The 22,111-nt window shown below is 36.5% G+C and overlaps 1 protein-coding gene across 12 annotated transcripts in view; it reads left to right on the top strand.

Annotated features, from left to right (window-relative positions):
* The window catches only part of LRRFIP2 (LRR binding FLII interacting protein 2), a 107,185-nt gene that overhangs the window by 5,148 nt on the left and 79,926 nt on the right, over positions 1–22,111 (top strand). For 11 of the 12 annotated variants that reach the window (XM_027587563.2, XM_027587562.2, XM_027587560.2 and 8 more), the window contains exon 2: positions 14,225–14,368. In XM_027587563.2, the coding sequence (XP_027443364.1) occupies positions 14,279–14,368 (90 nt within the window). In that variant the 5' untranslated portion in view covers positions 14,225–14,278. Of the gene's footprint in view, positions 1–14,224; positions 14,369–22,111 lie in introns of those variants that run through there. The other variant, XM_027587573.1, reaches the window with a different exon arrangement.

The following is a 22,111-nucleotide window of genomic DNA, read 5'->3' as shown; positions in this document are numbered from 1 at the left end:
CAGCTGCCTCTGTGTATCATGTGCTTTCTCATGAAAACCTTGGTGTTTTCTATACTTAGTGAATGAGGCCCTTGGGTTTAAAGTTCTTAAACTGATTTCACTACTTAGGCTAGAAAACTGTTTAAAGGGCTTAGTACTCCACCCGTGTACCCAAGGTTCCTGTCACTATATTAAACTGCAGCCTTGTATTACAGTCAAGGTTATTTGAAGAATTCTGCATGCAGTGCAAACTTAATTTACAGATGCAAAGCTGCAGATGGTTTCCTTTTTTTGCTTTAGATTAGGTTGTAACTCCAAGAAATTTAGTTTTTCCTTGCCCTCAGAAATTTGGATTATTTGCATTTGATAATGATGTACTTAGTACTGTATTGAGTGTGAGGAGAAAAAGTAAACTGGAGTATTTTCCCTTTTTTTTTCTATTCCTATTTGATTTATTCCTATTTATCCCTTGCCTGTCTCAAGTCTCAGCCTTTCTCTACCAAAAAAAAAAAAAAAAAAAGTACAATGTACTTTTGTACATTTTGTACAAATGTGTATCAGGTTGTTTTTATTTCCTCAGAAGGGAACTATTAAAACCCTTCTTAAAAAAATCGTAGTTCATCTTTTTCATTGTTTTCACTTTGAACCTTGTATGTTTCAGTTGTTTTTTCATTATGAACACCAAAACCTTAACTAGTTTTGATATAACATAACTTTACTGTTTTAGGAAACTCTTTTTAAAGTTACTTGTTCTGATCACTTTGTTATTCTTTCTATATCCCCCACTTTCCTAAGTTGAAACATTTTAACAGCCAGGAGCACTTTTTTGGCTGTTTTCTAAGTAAAATAGAGTATACTGTATGCAGAGGACTAGGATGTTAAAATATTTATTTCCCTGTTAAATGGTTTAAGTAATTTATAACAATAAAGAGTACAATTAGTAAGCATACAGGTTGCTATTAAAAAGAAAAAAAAAAAGGATTTCAGTAAAGTGACCCAAGGATTATAGGATTAAAGATAGAAAAAAAAATTCAGTTTTAGATTGGCTGTCTTCCCCCCTGTCATGGATATTGCCATATCTCAGTGGATAGTCAAAGAAATGAGAGTCATTGTCTGCCTGTCTTACCCAACTCACCCTTTGTTATCCATCCAAGTGGGGTTTTTAAAAAATTGTGTTAAAATATATGTAATATAAAATTTACCATTTTAATCATCTTTAAGTGTACAATTCAGTGGTGTTAAATACATTCACACTGTTGTACAACCTTCACCATCATCCATCTCCAGAATTTTCTCATCATCCCAAACTGAAACTCTGCGCCCATTAAAAAATAATTCCTCGATCCCCATAGCACCTGGCAACCGCTATTCTACTTTCTGTCTCTATGAATTTGATTACTCTAAGTACTTGATATAAGTAGAATCATATATTTCTGTTTTGTGTCTGGCTTATTTCACTTAGCACAATGTTCTCAAGGTTCATCCGAGTTGTAGCATGCATGAGAATTTTTTTTTTAAGATTTTTATTTATGAGAGAGAGAGAGAGAACATGAGCGGGGAGGAGGGGCAGAGGGAGAGGAAGAAGCAGACTCCCTGCTGAGCAGGGAGCCCAATGCAGGACCGATCCCAGGATGCCAGGATCACGACCAGAGCTGAAAGTAGATTCCTAACCGACTGAGCCACCCAGGCACCCGCATGCATGAGAATTTAACTCCTTTTTAAGGCTAATATTCCATTGTATGTATATTCCACGTTCTGTTTATCTCTTTGTCCGTTGATGGACACTTAATTAGCTTTTACCAAATTGTGAATAATGCTATTGTGAATAATGCTGCTACCTATGAACACAAGTGTATAAATATCTATTTGAGTCCCTGGTTTCATTTCTTTTGGGCATATACCCATAAGTAGAATTGTTTGATTATATGGCAATTCTATGTTTAATTTTTTGAGGAATTGCCATGCCCATTTTCCACAGTGGCTGATCATTTTACAGTCCTACCAGCAATGTACAGGGGTTCTAGTTTCTCTGCATCTTTGACACACTTATTATTATTTTTTAAAATAATAGCCATTCTAATGGATGTGAGGTGGTGTCTCATTGTGGTTTTAATGTGTATTTCCCTAATAACTAGTGATGTGGAGCATCTTTTCATGTGCTCATTGGCCATTTATCTGTCTTTGGAGAAATATCTGTTCAATTCCTTTGCCCATATTTGAATTGGGTTGTTTGTTTTTTGTTGTTGAATTTTAGGGATTCTCTATATATTCTGGAGATTAATCCCTTATTAGATGTACTATTTGCAAATATTTTCTCCCATCCTGTGGGTCACTTTTTTTCTCTTGATATTGTCCTTTGATGCACAAAGTTTTTATTTTGATGAAGTCCAATTTATCTACCTTTTGTTGTTGTTGCCTGGGCTTTTGGCATTATATTCAAGAAATCATCACCAAACCAATGTCATGAAGCTTTTTGTGTATGTTTTCTTCTTAAAATTTTGTAGTTTTAGCTTACCCTTATTTCTTTGATCTACTGTGAGTTATTTTTGGTTGTGGTATATGCCAGTAAGGCACTGTTTTGGTTACTGTAGCTTTCTAGTTAAGTTTTGAAATTAGGACGTGTGATACCTCCAACTTGTTCTTTTTCAAGACTGTTTTGCCTGTTCATGATCCCTTGAGATTGCATATAAATTTTAATTTTAGGATGGGTTTTTCTATTTCTACAAAAAATGTCATTAGGATTTGATATAGAGAGTGCATTGAATCTGTAGATGGCTTTGGGTATCATTGACATTTTAACAATGTTAAGTCTTCCAATCCTTGAACAGGGGGTGGCTCTCCATTTATTTATGTCTCCTTTAATTTCTTTCAGCAATGTTTTGTAGTTTTCAGTGTACAAGCCTCCTTGGTTAAGTTTTTTCCTAAGTATTTTATTCTTTTTGATGCTATTGTACATGGAATTGTTTTCTTAATTTCGTTTTTGGATTGTGCATAGCTAGTGTATGGAAATGCAGCTGTTTTGTACATGTGTGTATGTGTTGATTTTTTTTTTATCCCTGTACCTTTGCAGAATTTATTCATCCAAAGGTTTTTTTTTTTATCCAAAGTTTTAAAAGCTGTTGCATTTGTTTTCTGTATTGTGTAATAAGTTACACAAATTTAGAGTTTAAAACAACACAGATTTATTATCCTACGTTTCTGTGGGGCAGGAGTCTGAGCGTGGCTGAGTTGGGTCCTCTGCATAGGGTCTCATGAGGCTGTAATCAAGGTGTGTGTGGCTGGGCAGAATCCTCTTCTGAAGACTTACATGACAAAAATCCATCTCCCAGCTCACTGAGGTTTTTGGCAGAATTAATTTATTTGTGGTTTTAGGACTGAAGCTTCTTGCTTACTAAAGGTTACTCTAGGATAACTAAAGGTTATGTAGAGGCTGTCTTCAAGCTCCTAAAGGCTGCTCTCAGCTCTTAAGAGGCAACCTGAATGAATTTCTTCGCCCCATGGAATTTCCTGATATGACCACTTGGTTAAATCATTAAGGAGAGCCTAGAGCAAGTCGGCTAGCTGGCTAGTCTTATATAATGTAACATAACCATGGGAATGACATCTCATAACCTTTGTCGTATTCTGTTGGTTAGAAGCAAGTCACAAGTCCTGGCCACATTCTTTGAGAGGTGTTTACACAAAGGTAGGAACAGGAGGGGGAATAATGGTGGGGAGCCACCTTAGAGTCTGTCTGCCATAGCTGATTACAAAATAGCACATAATTTTTAAACCCATTTTTGTTTAAAAAGCATGTATGTGCAGTTAAAAGAAGTATCTTACAAAATAGCACATACTTTATAAACCTATTTCTCTTTGAAAAACATGTATGTGCAATTAACTAAGTATTACTGGTGGTTTTTATTGTTAATTTTCTGTTTCTTCATTATTCCCCTCATCTCCTCTCTGCAACATTCCAGTTTTGCAATTTTAAATCAATAGTTGGTGTTTTCATTATAACTAAATAAATATTATTTACTGCTTAGCCAAGTATTGTACCATGATTGCTTTCTTTCTTGTTTAACTCAGTTTTTCCAGGGGGGCTGCCAGGGGGTTTCCTTTCTTTACTTAGTTTTCTCTTCACCTTATTTTTTCCCAAATACTCCAACATTTTTTTTAAGTGCCTCATCCTATGTATCTGATTTATTTTGAACAAAATAATTAGTTTATTTGTGAAACATGGAGAGATATAAAACAAAAATACAGTTTGAGGAAGAACAATAAAATGAGCATCTGTGTCTCGCTACCTAGGCAAGAAATGAACATTACAATTATCCTAGAAGTTCCTGTACATATTCTTTAATGTGTGCCTTCCTTCTCAGGCAATCACAATGCCATTTTACATGTTAATCGCTCTCTTGGGACCATTCCTTGCCCAACTGTGCCGTCCTACTCTCCAAACATGTATTTCTAACCAATATGTGGTTCAGTTTTGAAAAGTGGAATAGCTCTATCACCTTTTTGTGTCTGGTAGTCAGAATAGACTAACCATCTTAAACAACCCCCAAGTTTCAGTGGTTTAACACAATTCAGGTGTATATCTCGCTCACATCTCTATCAGCTGCGAGTTGGGAAGCAGGGGTAAAGGAGTAGTCACTGGAGGAAAGGAACCTGAGTCCCTGGCGGACTCTGCAACAAACTACTCCTTTGATTTTTCTCTTTTATTTGGTGAAGTATATCTTCTAGTAGCTTATTGACAAAGGGCATAAAAGAGGTAAGTTTTTGAGGCCTCAAATGTCTAAAAATGTCTTTAATCATCAAGTATGGGAAATAGAATGGTTTGGGCATAGGCTGTTTATAGGTTGTCTGTAGTTTTCCTTCAGGAGTTTGAAGGCATCAATACAGTGATTGTCCTCTTTCCAGAATTACCTTTTTTAAAAAAAAGATTTTATTTATTTGTTTGAGAAAGAGCAGAGGGAGAGGGAGAGAGAAAGCATGTCAGGCAGACTCTGTGCTGAGCGGGGAGCCCTATGTGGGACTTGAACCCACCACCCTGAGATCATGACCTTGAGCTGAAATCAAGAGTTTGGTTGCTCATCTGACTGAGCCACCCAGGTGCCTCATTTCCAGAATTACTTTTAAAAGTTTAAAGCCATTCTAATTGTTAATTCTTTCTATGTAACCTGATTTTCCCACCCATGGAAGCTTGTAAAATCATCTTCAGTGTTTGAAATTCACTATGAAATACTTTGGTATCGACTCAGGACTTGTGTTGAGCATTCTGTGGGCCCTTTGAATCTGGAAACTTATGTCCTTAACTTCTGGGAAGTTATTAATGATATCTTTCTCTCTCTTTGTGTGTGTGTGAGGCTGTGGTGGATGAGCAGGTATGGGAGGAGGGATGGTCAGTTTGTCTTTATTTGTATAAAAAGGAGCTACCCAAATGTTGATGTTAGGTCTTTTATGAGCAAAGTCATGCATCTGAAGTGGAGCTCATTGCATGTGGCTTTAGATTGGATGGCACTTGGATTAGCTAATCTCACAGCTGTGCTGTCAGCTTGGCTTTCTTCTCTAATTATTCCCTTGTGAACATTGTACTTACATTGCATTATATCTTGTTGACTTCCTTTTATGGGCCTGATTGGTATCTTGCCTACCATTTCAGAGTATTACTTTGCCCTTTCTAAGACAGGTTTAAGCTACACAAATCTGACCAGCATGGCTCAAGAGAGGGGAAATGTTGGCCTCTCCCATTATGAGCTATAAAAGTATCTCATGGCACTATTTTATTATCCATTCAGTGAGCTAGCTACGTGGGTGGAAGGATTCATAGAATAGAGGTCTTTAGGGAAAGCTGATAATTTGAAAGGATTTTGCTTTGTTAATAAAAAGTTGTAGACTTAAAAATTGTTGTTTTCCCCCAGGACTTTAGAGGACATTAATGCTTGCTTCTTTGTTCTAATTTTGACCTGTTGATTCAAGTTAGATTTTTAATTTTAAAGGTTAATCCAGTGGTACTCATTCTATTTAAAATTAGCAATGTGTTTTTCACTTACTTACAAGTCATTATGCCTGTAAAAGTGTTGTTGGTCACTGTGAAATCTATTAGGAAATTACAGTTTTACCAGAGATGACCAACATAGATTTTTATAGTCCTACTTTGCAATTGCTCTGACAGACCAATGAATCTTTCCCCTTTATCAGTTCATTAATATTGTTTCAAAGTTGGTTATTCTTGTAAGTTTGTATTTTCATACTATGAAGTAGCCCATAATTGTAGATTTTAGCTTAAATCATTTTTGATATCAACAGTATATAAAACTTAAGAAAAAGGAAAATTCTTTTTATACATATTGTCTTTATTCATTATTTGTATGTATGAAGTTTTATGTATTTGCAGTTATACTTTACATGGCATTTTATTATCTTTTTGCACCTTATAGGCATAATATCTAATGTGTCCTTGTCTTTGCTTCCTTCCTATGAGTTTTCTCCTGCCACAATTTATTACATCATGTTGACTGGCCTTGACTTAAAGCTGTTGTTGTCAGCTTGGGTCATTTTCAGTTTTATCTTTGGTTTTACTACAGACTAACAAAAAATTAAAATGATCATATTTATTAATGTAATTTTTTCCTCTTGTTGCATTATATTCTAAGTTTTATTTTTGTTATTAGAGTATAGTTAATATAAGTATTGTCAATAGAGTTCATCTTAATCAGAAGGAGAGCCTAAGGTCTAAGGCTAGTCTAAGTTCTTTTTTCCTTTGGAACTTAATTCCGGTTCCTTCTATTTTCTTATTAGTAACAGAAGTTACTTACTTCTATCATGTTAGTTTTGATTTTCATTTCTTTTGGTGGAAGAAATATTTCAGTAATAATTCTCTATACCCCAGATAGAAAACACAGCCTTGATTAATTCAGTAAAAGGACTTTCAGTTTCTTTTATTATTGCTACATATCTAGTAAATTGGAAATAGTGAAAAATGCCTTCCCACTAAGTATATAGGTGTAGTGTTGGATTATATTTGTGTTTGAAAATATGCAATTCCCCTGCCCACCCATGGCTCAACTAAGATTAACCTTAGCCACGGGATTTACTTCTGAATTTTACTTTACTACCTTCTCTTTTGCTTATTGTGATTTTAGATGTTTTGTTTTTTGGTGTTGGTGATACAGTATATTTCCATAGCATTTTATACTCTATAGAAACTTTTTAAAGATTTTATTTATTTATTTGTCAGAGAGAGAGAGAGAGAGAGAGCACAAAAGCAGGGGGAGTGGTAGGCAGAGGGAGAAGCGGGCTCCAGTGTGGGACTCAATTCCGGGACGCTGGGATCATGACCTGAGCAGAAGGCAGATGCTTAACCAAGTGAGTCACCCAGGAGTCCCTGTAGAAACTTTTATATCTACTTGACCTAGGAATAAATTTAATAAAAGAAGTATAAGAATTCATTGAAAGCCACAAAACATAGTGGAATGAAATTAAAGATCTGAATAAATGGAAAGACATCCCATGTTAATGGATTGGAATCAATATTGTTAAGATGGCTATATTTCCCAAATTGATCTATAGATTCAGTGTAATCCCTATCAAAATTCCAGCTGCCTTTTTTTTTAATTGACATGCCAGTCCTAAAATTTATATGGAAATATAAGGGACTTAGCATAGCCAGTAAAATCTTAAAAAGAACAAAGTTGAAAGACACACTCTTCCCAATTTTAAAACTTAATGCAAAGCTACAGTAGTAATCAAGACAGTGTGATACTGACAGAAGGATATCTATATCTATTTATATATATAGATTTATGTAGATAGATCAATGGAATAGAATTGAGGGTCCACACATAAACCCTTATTTTTATGGTCAATTGGTTTTTGACAAGGCTGCCAAGGTCATTCAGTTGTGGAAAGAATAGTTTTTCAACAAACGTTACTGGAACAAGTGGATATCCACAGGCAAAAGGATGATGTTGGGACCCTGCCTCACACTATGTTATAAAAATTAACTCAAAATGGATCATAGACTTAAAGGTAAGAGCTAAAATTGTAAAACTCTAAGAAGAAAACATAGGAATAAATCGTTGAGATTTTGGGGTAGGCAGTGCTTTCTTAGAAATGACATCAGTGGCTGGGTGATGGACATTGGGGAGGGTATGTGCTATGGTGAACGCTGTGAATTGTGCAAGACTGATGAATCACAGACCTGTACCCCTGAAATAAATAATACATTATATATTAATAAAAAAAAGAGAAATGACATCAAATGGGGGCGCCTGGCTGGCGCAGTCGGTTGAGTGTTGGACTCTTGGTTTCTACTCAGGTCTGATCTCAGGGTTGTGGGATCGAGCCTTGTGTTGGGCTCTGTGCTCAGCGTGGAATCTCCTTGGGACTCATTCTCCCTCTCCCTCTGTGCCTCCTGCTTCTGCCCTCTCTCTCTCTCTTTCTCACAAGAATAAGTAAATAAATCTTAAAAAAAAAAAAGAAATGACATCAAATGAAACGAAAGAAAAAAATAGGTAAATTGACTTCCTCAAAATAAAAGCTTTCATGCTTCAGAGAACACCATTAAGAAAGGATATGTAGAAATAGTGTAAGTACTTTTCTCTGACTTTTTCTTTGCCATTTTCATTTTCCCATTTACTCTTTTGTCCACTTACAAGCCAATGTACATAGTGCTTTGCAAATTCACAGTACGTATCTGTTGGAAAGAGAAAATTTAAAGGTATGTATTTTATTTTATAACAGTTTTCTAATTTTAGAACCTTCTTCATATTAATTACATTAAAAAATCACATCTTTATTACATGCTTCCCTACTTCTCCCTCGTCTTTGGTTTTATCTTTGTTTTTTGCTGCCTGAGCTTCTGTTGTTTTCCCTAGTACTTTTGTTCTTTTCCTGTTTTCTGCTTTATTGCACACTTTTAAGTCTGACCTGTCCTCAGCGTATGTAATTTTCTCTTTCCCTCCTTTCATCCTCTGAATGTATGTTCATACACACATTTCTGATGTGTGTGTTTTTTTTTTCTTTCTTTTTTTCTTTCTCTCTCTCTCTCTCTTTTTTTTTTTAAGTATAATTGACACTGAGATACTTTTTAAAAGGCATAGGGAAAGGAGGGAATTTGAATGGTACTAGAAAATGGTTTACTTCTCAGGGCATACTGAGAATGCAGTTGTTTGGTAAGAGCACATCTTCCTAATTTGGGTTCTGCACAGTTATTGAAAATAGTATTGTAAATCATGTCGAACATACAGCCCATTAGAGTTCATTTATTTAAACATGGTTAGCCAGGAAGGAAGTGCAACCACTGGCATGTCATCTTATGAAAGGAGGAAATGGAAAAATTATCAGTTGTTTTGGGTGTATGAGAATAATATGTATTCAAAATATGAGACTTTAAGAAACATTTTTGTTAATTCTTAGGACTACCAAATGTGGAAGTTGGAGATGGGATTATACAGGTTCTCATTGACCCTTTATAGGCATTATATTTTGTAAAATATGAGTTTAATTTAACCATTATAGGTTCTCCTATTCTCCTGAGATTTAGTTTATGTTTAGCATCTACCTTTCATGTTATGCCAGGTCTTCCAGTTTTGCCTCATAATACATATTTTCATTTTGTACTTTGCTTCAATTTCTAGATGTACCTTTTATTCTTTCTGTAGGTTCTGTTAATGATTTATTCATTTTACGTAATGTCATTTAGCTATTTACAGGAATTGATGTCTTTAAGTGTTAATTCTTTCCTCCTGCCTACCCGTCCCCCCTCTTTCCCTCCCCTACCGCTTTGCTCGTACCCTTGCCCTTCCCCCTTCCTTTTTTTTCTCTTCTAACCAGTAATTGAGGCATTCTCTCCTTTGCCCATAATCTTTCTAATGTATACATAATTATTGGTATTCTTCTGTACTGTGATTACCTCTACCTTCCTTTTTGGTTTCAAACCAGGATTTTTTTATTGAAATTACCAGTTCCCATGCCTTTTGTTCACTTACTCATCTACCTTTCTCAACTAGTTATTTTTTTCCAACACTTTATTATACACATTTTGCAACTTACAGAAAAGTTGAAAAGAGTTCTACTATGAACACTCGTGTACTTACTACTTGAATTCCACTGTTAATATTTTACTGTACTTGGGGCTCCTGGGTGGCTCAGTGGGTTAAGTGTCTGCCTTTGGCTCAGGTCACGATCCCATCCCGCATGGGGCTCTTTGCTCAGTGGGGAGCCTGCTTCTCCTCAGCCTGCTGCTCTTCCTGCTTGTGCTCTCTCTCTGTCAAATAGATAAAGAAAATTAAAAAAATAATAATAATAAAAGATATGCACAGATCTTAAGTGTACCATTTAATGATTTCTGTCTTCTGAGTCACTTGTGTTCTCATGAGAGAACTAACTCCCATTATAAGGCCACACTTCTAAAACTTGTATATATTCATTTGGATTTTCAAAAATAGACTTTGAATGCCACAAAATACCTTAAACATTTCTTCTTTTTAATTTTTTATTATGTAAATGTGCTACATAATATAATGATTATAGTTAAAGGTATTTTTATTTTTTTAGATTTTTCCATGCTTCAGCAAATATTCTTAGCATTGCTAATGATAATCACATAATGCATGCTGGAGAAAGTAACTTGAGGATGTTTTAGTTCAGTTAAAAGTATGAGAATGTAATGATAGGCCATGATTGCCCTTTTGTCCACTTTATAAGCTGAATATGTAAAAGAGGTAGTTAATTCAAGACACTTGAAACATTTATGGAGTGCTTTCTAAGTTTATTGGGTGCTTGCATTTACCTGAACTCACTTGAGCTCCCATTAACCATGTTGGATAGGCAGACAGTTGTGTCTGCTCTGTAAGTGAAGAAACCAAGCTTCAGGTAGGGGAAAGGGCAGTGCAGCAGTTGAACTCAGATCTTCTCACTTTAACTTTAGTCCAGTGGCAACAGCTGCAGTCCCACTCAGTCTTTAGTTCAAGTGCCATTCCAGATACTGCGATTTGCTGATGAATGAAGACCAAATGTTTTAGTGCATAGACTAGTGTTAACTGTAATGACAACTCTGATGCAGAGGCCTATGCCAATATTTTGAGTTCCCCCATGATGAAATACTCAGATATAGAGAACTAACTGCAACTATTGGGATCCAGACAGAACTCTCTAAGTGTCTATATTTAGAATGTGACATACGTTATTACATACCCATTCTGTTCTCACAAGAGTGAACAATATCATGATTGAAATGCCACTTAATGTGGCAAAGTGCCTATTTTTCAGAAACGTATTATGTGAGAAGCTCATTGGAGAAAAGAAAGCCTTGTTGATATATCTATCGTGGAAGGTTTCTATTTCACAATATCCTTGAAGGTACTTCCCTTCTTTCCCTTAGGTAGACAGATCCTTAATGACAAACCATCTGGAGAAAATCAGCTTGACATTGTCTGGGTAATGGACTTGACAGAATGTGGGCAGTTTTGTTTTTGTCAGTGGATGTAAAGGTTTAGCTCTTAGTTTGGTCAATACCACCAAGGAAAAGCTGGAAGAAATTAACACGGCTCCTGAAGAAAAGTATTCTTTTTTTTCTTGAGGAAAACTCTTTGCGATAGTAATTTACTGAAAGTCCTTTAGGATCAGAAACTGGAAATAATCTTTTTGAGATCACCTTTTGAGTCTGTGTCCTTATTTTTGTCATTTTGAAGATAGATTGCCTAGGAGCCGAAAACCTTTTACTTTTTCTAATATTAGTAAGGATGTCTGCCTAAGAATACAAATCATGTAATTCTTTCAAAAACATTGGATTGTTTTTTGACATAGGTAATGGTTGATCTGCCTTATGTGCATCTGAAAAAGGTGACAGGACCTGGCCAATGAGTCATGTAAACCCCTAGATATTCTCTGTGGATAGGACAAGAAGGACAAGGAAGACAGAAGGTTGTTCCCATTTCCTGCTTATCCTGTGCCTCTGTCTCTTTTCTTGTCATCTTTCTCTCAGGGCTGGCTATCCTGGATCCTGTTGAAACAGTTTTGTTTTGAGGCGTCTTTAAGGAAAGATAATTCTTTGTAAATCTGTGTGCTAGAAGTATCCTGAGGTTTAAGGCAGTGTTCTTGAGAAAGAAGGAAATGGATTATGGAAAAAGAGGAGACAGAAATCCATTCAAAAGAGTGCCACCAGGAGTGGCTTCAGGTAGTGTGTCTTAGCAGTGTACCATATGGTGCCTAATTTGGGTGTGATCCACTTTGGGGCCACTTTATTCTTTGAGTCTTGGATCTGGATTGATTGATTGATTGATGCATCTCTCTTCTCCCCAATGTTATTGGAATGTTAGAAAATCAAGAAGAAGAAAAAGTGCAGCCATAATTCTTTGCTCCTAATGAAATCACTGTTAAACTTTTGATAAAATCTTTATTTCTTCCTCTATAATTGTTATTATGTTCCTGGAATTAGAAAAATGCCTCTTTTTGTTTCCTGTCTTTGTGAAATGTCTTTGAATGTGTCCTTGGAAGGCCGGCTGAAGGACAAATATTGGGTGATATTACTGTGCATCAGTTAAATTGTCACTCCAGTCTTTGAAAAGTACTACATGCTGCTTTTTTCTCAGTAGGTGACTAATACATGTACATCGTTACTATTAAGTGTATGATCTTTTTAAAGGGATGCTGAGGGTGAGGATGATGGAAGACTTCTGCAAAAACAACACTGAGCTTTTTAGAAATTGTCCTGATTTGTGGCTGGGACTTCTCAGCTGCTGCTTTCAGACATAACATTCCTTCTCTTCGTTTCCATTTGAAGGAGTCCTTTCTTATCATATCCAGATAGATTTTCTATGGCAGAGTGATGAACTATCATCAGTCTTCATTCTGATTGACAAACATAGAATGCCAGCTATGGGGAATAAAAAATGGTGTCAGATAAGAGGGGAATGGCCTGAATTTTCACTGGAGAAGACTTTCTTTGGAAGAGTGAATTGATGAAGTGGTTCTGTTTTATTTTGCCTGAAACAAGTAAATTCCAACACATTAAAGTCACTTGGAGTTTTAATAGAGTTCATTCTACTGGGGCAAACTTACTTGAAAATTCCTTTGTGACTCACCGTGTAATAAAATTTCACCAGTTTATTTTGTTAAAGCTAGGAAAAAAAATTTAAGTTAATGGGTATTTTGCTAAATGAGCTGTACTCAGGAATGTGTATAGGAGAGAGGGAGGTCATGCAAATGCATTTTCTTATGGGAATCTTTAATTTCAAATACCACGTGTTTGGAAGGCCAGATGATCTCTACTATCCTTATTATTAAATCCTGGCAGATGAATTTTTCTTCTCTTTTTTTGTAAAAATGGGTCTATTTCATAATAACGGCAACAATAATAGATCCATAGATATATTCTTAGTCGTTGGCCTACATCAGTTTTGTTTGTCACCTTATCTTTGGCACTTTCCACAGTACCTGGCGGTAACAGGCACTCAGATATTGTTGCATGGACAGTGTTGGTAATTGTTAATTGCGGAATAATAAATCTTCATTTGTTCTTTTATGTGGTAATAGTTTAATTGGAATTGTTTTTTAAATTACACTAAAAAACCAACTTATCTTCGTTAAGTTTAAGGTTCTGTATTAAAATTTCTTGAATATGTTCTTTCAAAGCTTTAGAATGGATGACTTTGCTGAAATGTTTTTTGCTCTGGGATGGAAATAAGTTTTAGAAATAGCTGTAGTAATTTTAAACTGTTAAGTAGAATTACTGTTGACTGCAGTTTTCTGAGGCTAATGTTACAACACATTCTTTTTTTTTTAGACTTTTTATTTATTTGAGAGAGAGAGAGAGAGAGCGCGTGCGTCCGTGAGAGCATGCGAGCAGGGGTAGGGGGTGGGGGTGGTTAGGGGGGTTAGACAGGGGGAAGGAATCTCCAGCAGACTCCTTGCCAAGGCTGTAGCCCGAGGCCGGGCTCGATCTCACAACCCTGAGCTGAAATCGAGATTCAGCGGCTCAACTGACTGAGCCACCCAGGTGCCCCTACAATACATTCTTATAGGTTGCTGTCTATGGGTAGCATGGTAAAAAAGAATTGGGAGGTTTAATAATTAGTATAAATTTAAATATTCTGAAATTTGTTGGAATAATTTTATACTGAGGAAAATGTATTTGGTGACTGATTTATATGTAAATACATAAATATAATTTTTCTTTTCTAAAAGTGAATGTATTAAGGAGCTTTAAAATGATACAAAGAGAAACGTCCTAAGTTAATTCTGTTTCTGTTTATTTCAGGGCCGAAAATAGTGAAATCACGTTTCACGGTTAAAAAACTATTAAGAAGGCAATATGGGGACTCCTGGTTCTGGAAGGAAAAGGACACCTGTAAAAGACCGATTTTCTGCAGAAGATGAAGCTTTGAGTAACATTGCCAGAGAGGTGTGTCTGGAAAACCCCCTCTCAATGTTGAGTTGCACAGTTGGGAACGTTGTGAAAATGTTGGGGGGAGATAGACTTTCATTCACTGAGCTGGTTTCAGAATGCTTACTGTGAATAAGATGTTATATATGGCCTCTAAATACTGTATTAGAATAGAATATAGTTACCATCTCTTTATTTGGATATCTGTTTCTCATCTAAAATTTTTCATTTTTTGTGGATTACTTTGAGGTACCTGTAATGTTTTGAAATTTATAATGAATCTTCAGTATTGAAACTTAAGGTGATTAGAATGTGGAAAATATGATAACTATATTATAGAAACACTCGTAGGCCATACAGTTAACATATTCCAGGAGGCACTGTATAAATGTTGATAGAAACAGTCTTTATTTGGTGTCTGCCCAGATTCAGTTGTTTTAGCTGTTTTTTGAAATACTGCAGTGGAATTTTTATGTTTAACTTTCAGCTAGTACCAGAGCTTCTGGAGCATTTTTGTTTCAGTTTGTTGACAACTCAGAAGAAAGAAAAAAATGGAAAGGGTTGTCACCTATTGAATCACTGGCAACATTTCCTGTTGCATATTGGAAGTTTAAGATAACTCCCAGCTGTGATTTCTTATTGAGGTGCCAACTTTGTTTCAGACTCTGAGTCTATCTGCATCTGTAGACCTGAGCATAAATCAATCTGGTACAAAAATTGGTTAGAGCATTATTAAATTATATTCTTTTTGTGAGGATTAGTACTTCACCACTTCCTCTTTGTTATTCTTAGTAAATAGATCATTTAGGACTAGTGCTATTTCCTTTTGACATATTATACAGTCTCTTTTTGGCCCAGCTCATTGTTACATTTTTTTCCTCTGGTAAGCTACTCCGTTAGCTTTTGAATTAGAAGTCAAATTCCACAGAAGGATGTTTGAAGCAAAGAAAAGTTGTCTAATAACTGTTGGCAAGCTTGTGATACTTTAACAAAATCACCTTTAAAAAATCAAGCGAGATATTTTCAGATAAAGGGGTAAAAGATTCTTTAAAATGAAGTGAAAATGAGATACAAGGATTTTAAGTATTTGCACAAATGAAGCATTTTAGAAGCCACATAGTTTTATTTGAAAACTGAAACTACTCAAAATGTTTACTTCCCAAATTGAGGGATTTACCCAGATTTCTATAAGGAGAGAAAATGTTGGCACCTTCTAGGCTTTATTGTACCGTCACTAAATATTTGAACTCTTTTTTTGGATCTGTCATGCTTTGTTCGCAAAGTGGATGCATTCTAAACATTTAACACTTGAGTGCTTTCTATGTGACAAACACTTCTATGCATTTAAGTTGCATTAATTCATTTAATCTTTTTTTTTAAGATTTTATTTATTTATTTGACAGAGAGAGACACAGCGAGAGAGGGAACACAAGCAGGGGGAGTGGGAGAGGGAGAAGCAGACTTCCCGCGGAGCAGGGAGCTGGATGCGGGGCTCGATCCCAGGACTCTGGGATCATGACCTGAGCCGAAGGCAGACGCTTACCGACTGAGCCACCCAGGCGCCCCTAATTCATTTAATCTTCACAAAATTCTGAGATTGGTTTTATTATCTCCGATTTAACGAAGAAACGTTTGCACAGAAGAGTTAAAGTATCTTTCCTAAGGTCACACAGCCAGAAAATAGCAGAGCTTGGGTTCAAACACGTGAAGTCTGGCTCTAAGGTCTGAGCATTTAACTACTTGCTGTGTTGTGCTGTTTCTCAGTAGTCTCCAACTCCCCCATTAATAGTTTCTTTTTTGGTAACTATTCATGATTTTGAAGGTGCTTGCACATCTTGATTCTCACAACAACCTTGTGAGTTAGGAAGGATAGATATTATTATTAACCTTATTTACAGATGAGGAAACAGACAAAACTGAGAGATAAATGTCTAAAAGATACCAGAGCTGAGGCTCAAAATCAGCTACTTAAAGCCATTGTTTATTCTACTGTACCATACTGCTTCCAGAAGAGACAGGCTTTGGAGAGTTCTAAGTGTGGCTTTGAATCCTGCCTCTACTAGTTGCTTCTTGAGTAATTTTGTTAAGTAACTACTATGGACTTCAGTTTCCTCATCTGTAAAATGGGAATAATATTGTCTTCCTGTATTACAGGGCTGTTGTGATGATTAAAGGACACAAAGCATGTAAACCTTTATCATAGTGTTAGGTTTGCAGTGGGCTATTTTGTTGCCTAGTAATAAGTCAGAATTAAAAGTGAGAGTAGAGGTAAAATCGTCTTTTTTAAAAAAGAAATTTATTAAGATAGGTGTTCTAAAACATGGTTGATCACTAGACTCCCTCAGGGAACCTTTTTAGTGTACAGAGTCCCAGGCTTTACTTGTACTTGCTAAATCAGAATCTGTGGGGGTTGAGCTCAGAAACCTGTATTTAAGTGCATGTGCACCCATGCATGCACACATACACACAGACACACTTCTTCCTGGGGGATCTTGATGGCCATTCAGATTTGGGAACCATGAACCAAAATGCGGAGAAGAAAACAACAACAACAACAACAACAAAAACAAAAAAAGAACCCAAAACAAAATACAGAGAAGATCCTATCCTGGATGGTCTGTTTTTTATACCTACAGGTTGTTTTCCTCCTTGTACGTTATTATTTTGCTATGAAATAACTTAGTTTAATACAGTTATTAATAAGTTATTGTATAATAATAAAAGTTATTATTATAAAAGGATTTAAAAGGCCAGTATTTTTAGTTTTTATTTCTATTTTCAGAGCTCTGAATATGAATGTGCCGACTCTTAATAACCTGGTCAAAAGGCTCAGCTTAACCTTCAATATGAAAGGGTCAGTTTCTATTAAGATTCAAGATTTTTATTTGTATGAGTGCCTAATGTGTGATGTAGAGTTTGAAAATTTTAGAGGAACTAGGTTTAGCAGTTTTAATAATTCCTTCATATATTTCTTGTGATTCTTTTTTTTCCTTTAAAGTTTTCATAGCTAATTCTCAGTTGTGCATTCATACATTACATGGTTGACATTTGCAGATCACCCCAATCCTTATTTTCTCCCATATGATCATCCCTTTCACAAAAAACATGCCTGAAACCAGAATGAACAGAACCCCCTTAATGATTAAAAAGGACAAGTAGCTTAATACCCCCTTTTTAATTGTTAAATCTCAACAGTTTAATTTGTCTTTTCTCACTTCAAATTGTTTTTTGAGATAGGGAATGCCACAAATAAAGAAAAATAACCTCTTTTTCCTCCTGCATACTATTTGCTCAGGTTTCTTTGCTCCTCAGTTGGCCACAAGTCAGGGAACTAGAGGGAATGAGGAGGAAAAGAAAGAAAAGGCATAAACATATTCTGCAAACTGGATAATTTGCATGCTAAAATATGGAACTGAGTACATTGTGGTAAAACATACATAACATAAAACTTATCTTACCCATTTTTACAACTATAGGATTCTGTGGCCTTAAGTACATTCACATTGTTGTGCAACCATTATCACCACCCATCTACAGAAGTCTTCATTTTGTAAGACCTGTGTACATTTTAAAAAGATGTTTGGATGTTTGAAGACTGCTCTGATGAAGTCAGGAATGTGGATGGATTTAGAAGCCCCGTCCTGTCTGTAGTCGTGTTGCTGCTCTGTGCGGGGAGCATGGGCTGTCATAGCTCTTTGAAGAGCTCAGAGGAGCAGTGTCAGAAGGGGTCACCAGCAAGTCCTCTCGGGTGTCAGAGGACCAATTCACATGCTTTTTTTTTTCTTTTTTCCCTTGCTTGTTTGGCTTTGATTGTTCCACAGGTTTGGGGGAAATGCAATTAGAGGGTTGACTTTAAGTGAAAACTTACCTGAAAGCACAGCGTGTATCAAACTGGGAACCCTTAGGCAGCTAGCTCTCCAAAGGAGAAAGATGAGGGTAGCATGAAAGCTACTTATGCCCCCTTACTGCAGTTAGTTTGGCAAATATTATGGTGAGTGTTCCCAGAAAAAGAAATTAAGCCTTTTGAAGGGATAGCAAACAGTCTTCTTAAGGCATCACAGAAGCCTGGAATATAACTGTTCTCCTTGTTTTAGAGCTGCAGATATGAAGAAAACATGTTCCATGCACATCTCTCCAAATGGAAGTTATCAGAATGTTGCTTATTTTTGGACCTTATGATCTAAAAGTCCTTTTAGCTCTAAAATTCTTTGAGTTCCCTTGAGATCCAGGACCCAAAGAGATTCATGCTCATAATGCGCAGTTCTCTGAGATCTAAAGGATCAATGACAAGCATAGAAATTGATAATCTTTTATAGGAGTTAAGAGTTTAGCAAATGGAGTGTTCAGAGACTTTTGTTGTTGAGCAGAATGTACATGTAGATATTGGGTGCATACACCTACTTGTAATAAAGAAGAAAGGAAGCTTTTACGGCTTTTTGACATTTGTGGCTGCTAGGACTTTCAGAATTCTTTTTTTTAAAAAAAGATTTATTGAGAGTGAGTGCATGAGTGGGGGGAGGGGCAGAGGAGAGGGAGAGAGAATCCTCAAGTAGACTGATGTCATGGAGCCTGTTGTTATGACCTGAGCCAAAACAAGAGTTGGACATTTTGAACCACCCAGGCACCCCCAGATTTCATTTTTCAAAATAGCTTTATTGAGATATATTTCATCCACTTGGAATGTATAATTCAATGGTTTTTGGTATTTTACAGTATTGATTTTTTTTTAAGTTGTGATTATAACGTATAACAAAATTTGCCATTTTAACTATTTGCAGACTACAATTCAATGGCATTCATTGCATTTACAATGTTGTGCAACCATCACCACTGTCTATTTCTAAAACCTTTTCATTACCCCAGAGATAAACTCTGTAACCATTAAGTAATAACTCCCCATTCCCCTTCTTCCAGATCCTGGTAAACCTTTAATAAACTTTATGTCTCTATGAATTTGTCTAATTCTGAATATTCCATATAAGTGGAATTATACAGTATTTTTCCTTTTGTATCTGGCTCTTTTTCACTTAGCATAATGACTTCAAGATTCATCCGTGTTGTAGGGTGTATCAGAATTTCATTCCTTTCCCCTCCTTCAAATAACTTCATTCCTTTTTTAAGGCTGAATACTTTTCCACCGTATGTATATATTACATGTTGTTTATCCATTTATCTGTTGATGGATGCTTGGTTGGATTTCATTTTGCTGCCTATGGAAATAACAGCCATCCCAGGCATCTAGTAGTGAGAACCAGAAGTTTGCAGGTTTTGATTATGTATTAGCAGCCTGAACAGAAGGATGCAAAGGCAAGAATTGTGCTTAGTTTAAAAGATACTGTCCAGTGTTATTGTTTTATGGAACGATAACCATGATAGCTTGGTAGAAGTGATGATCTCATAGTTATCTCACTATTTTACCTGAGTAATTTATTCATTTTTAGGGCATGGCAAATTAAGGATAAAAAAACTTGGTAGCAGTTTTTGAAAATGTAAAGAATTACCATAATCACAATAATTGATCTCAGCTCAGGTCTTGATCTCAGGGTCATGAGTTCAAGTCCTTTATTGGGCTCCATGCTGGATGCGAAGCCCTAAAAAAGCAAAAGAAAGAAAAAGGAATAGAGTTTTTAAAAAATGCACAAATTTTGAATGTCATTCATTCAATAAATGTTTTTTGAGCATCTGTCCTCCGCAAGTGCTGTGTCAGATGTGAGGGATAGACAGTGGACAGGTCTAACATAGTCCTTGCCCTCATGGAGCTTACTTTCTATAGGGGGAAATAGACATTAAACAAAGAATTACAGAATGGACTAGTTCAATTTTCAGTTCCTTTTTTTCTTTAAAATTAATGTCTACATTTAACATGGTAATTTCTGTCTTGAAAGCTATGATTGTCAGTGTATGTCACAGTGGCATTTTCAGAATTGAGGAAATACAGTAATCTATTTACAACTGTGTTAAGCGCTTTGAGTGGACAGTAAATGATTTTATTAAAAAGTGTGTGATAGGGGACTTGACATGTTTGGGGGCTTTGGGAAGGCTTCCCTGAGCCCTTTCAGCTGAGTTCTGAAGGATGAATGGAATTATTGAGGGGAAAGAGTTGTCAGATGTGGGAAAGAGCTTTCCAGTCAGAGGGAAGAATGCGCGACAAGCTTTTGAGCCTGAAAGAGTATGGAGAATTCGAGGAATAATAACAACAGCTAACGTACTGATTACTGAGCTCATATTACGTACCAGTCACTGTCCTAAGTTCTTTATTTTATTGATTATGAATGCAGGGCATGGAGAAGTGAAGTAACTTGCCCAAGGTCACATAGCTAGAAAGGTAAGGCTGAAATTTGCACTTAGGCTCCTCTGCTTGTAAACGATTGTGCCTCCTCTGAGGTACTGTTAACACTAACATGCACAGCAAGGAGGGGAGTAGCCAGGGGGTAGGCAGGAGCCAGATCACATAAGCCAGTGGTTCTCAACCGAGGGTGATTTTGTCCCCTACAGGACATTTGGTAATGTGTGGAGATATTTTTGTCTGTCCTAACAGGAGGAGGGGTGTTGCTACTGGTGTTTGTGGGTAGAGACCAGGGATACTCATACACATCCTACAATGCCCAGGACAGCCCTCCACAACAAAGAATTATCTGACCCAAATAGTCAGTAGCTGAGAACCCTATTACAGGTTCTTAAAGAGTGTATTTAGGATTTGGGTCTGTGTCCGAAGAACAGTGGAAAAATATTGTGAAGGGTTTTGTGTAGGGGTATGACATGATCAGATCTGTGCCTTAAAAGGATGACTTCAGTGCAGATTGGAGAGTATATCTATATCAGAAAGGATATTAGTGGATATGGGGAGATGAGTTGTGAGACTTTCAGAGGCAGTGGGGGCCTGGCCCAGAGGGACGGCAGTGGGGATGGTAAGAGATGGTTGGAACGGAGAAGTAAGTAGTTGATGCTCAGTGAGTGGTTGTGTTTGAGTAGTAGAGAGGGGAAAGTTTGGATTGTGCGTCTGGGTGGTGGTAGGGATCATTTGAGTGGGAAGGAGTCTTGGAGAGGGAGGACCATGGACTTAACGTGGTATGTGTTGTATTTAAGGTGCCTGTGAGGCATCTAAGAAGAGACTGAAGAGGCAGTTTGCGGATATGGATCAAGAACTCTAAGGAGAGGTCTGGGCTGTAGATAAACATTGAGACCTGTGAGCATGTAGAAGGTAATTGAAATCGTGAGTCTGGATGAAATTTGTCTAAGGAGGAAGTGTAGAGTTGAAAATAATCACTCCTCAGGCTGAGTCCTAAGGCCGCTCCAGGACTTCAAGGTCAATCTTGAGTCTTTCTTAATTCTGACACTTTTTTGGTCATCCTTTTGTGCTCGGTTCAGATTGTTCTGTGCAAATCAGATTTGTCTGGAAAGCTAACTCCACAGGAGGCATAATGACTCTTATTTAAAATGCTTTTGCGTGTTCTCAATGGTGGTACACAAAAATTTATAAAAATTATGAAATGTAAATTAATTTTTTAGAGTTATGAAAAGTGACTGTTTAAATTTCTCCCTGGTTAAAAAAAAATTCTCCCCCTTTGTGCTTACTGTCTTTATTAGACAAATCCTTTGAAAGGGTAAATCTATATTGTTGTTTTTGGTCATTTAGAATTCCTTCCAGTGGCATTAGTGCATGAATTCAGCCAATTCCCATTGCATGCAGACCTTTGTCCATTTTTTTCCCCGTTCACCCCTAGAACTAAGTCAGAGCTCAGGCTCTGTGATGGCCAGCGT

Source organism: Zalophus californianus, chromosome 1 (assembly GCF_009762305.2).
Source record: "Zalophus californianus isolate mZalCal1 chromosome 1, mZalCal1.pri.v2, whole genome shotgun sequence".
Lineage (NCBI taxonomy): Eukaryota > Metazoa > Chordata > Mammalia > Carnivora > Otariidae > Zalophus > Zalophus californianus.
The sequence above is the reverse complement of the archived record's forward strand: the minus strand, read 5'-3'. Positions and strand labels throughout refer to the sequence as shown.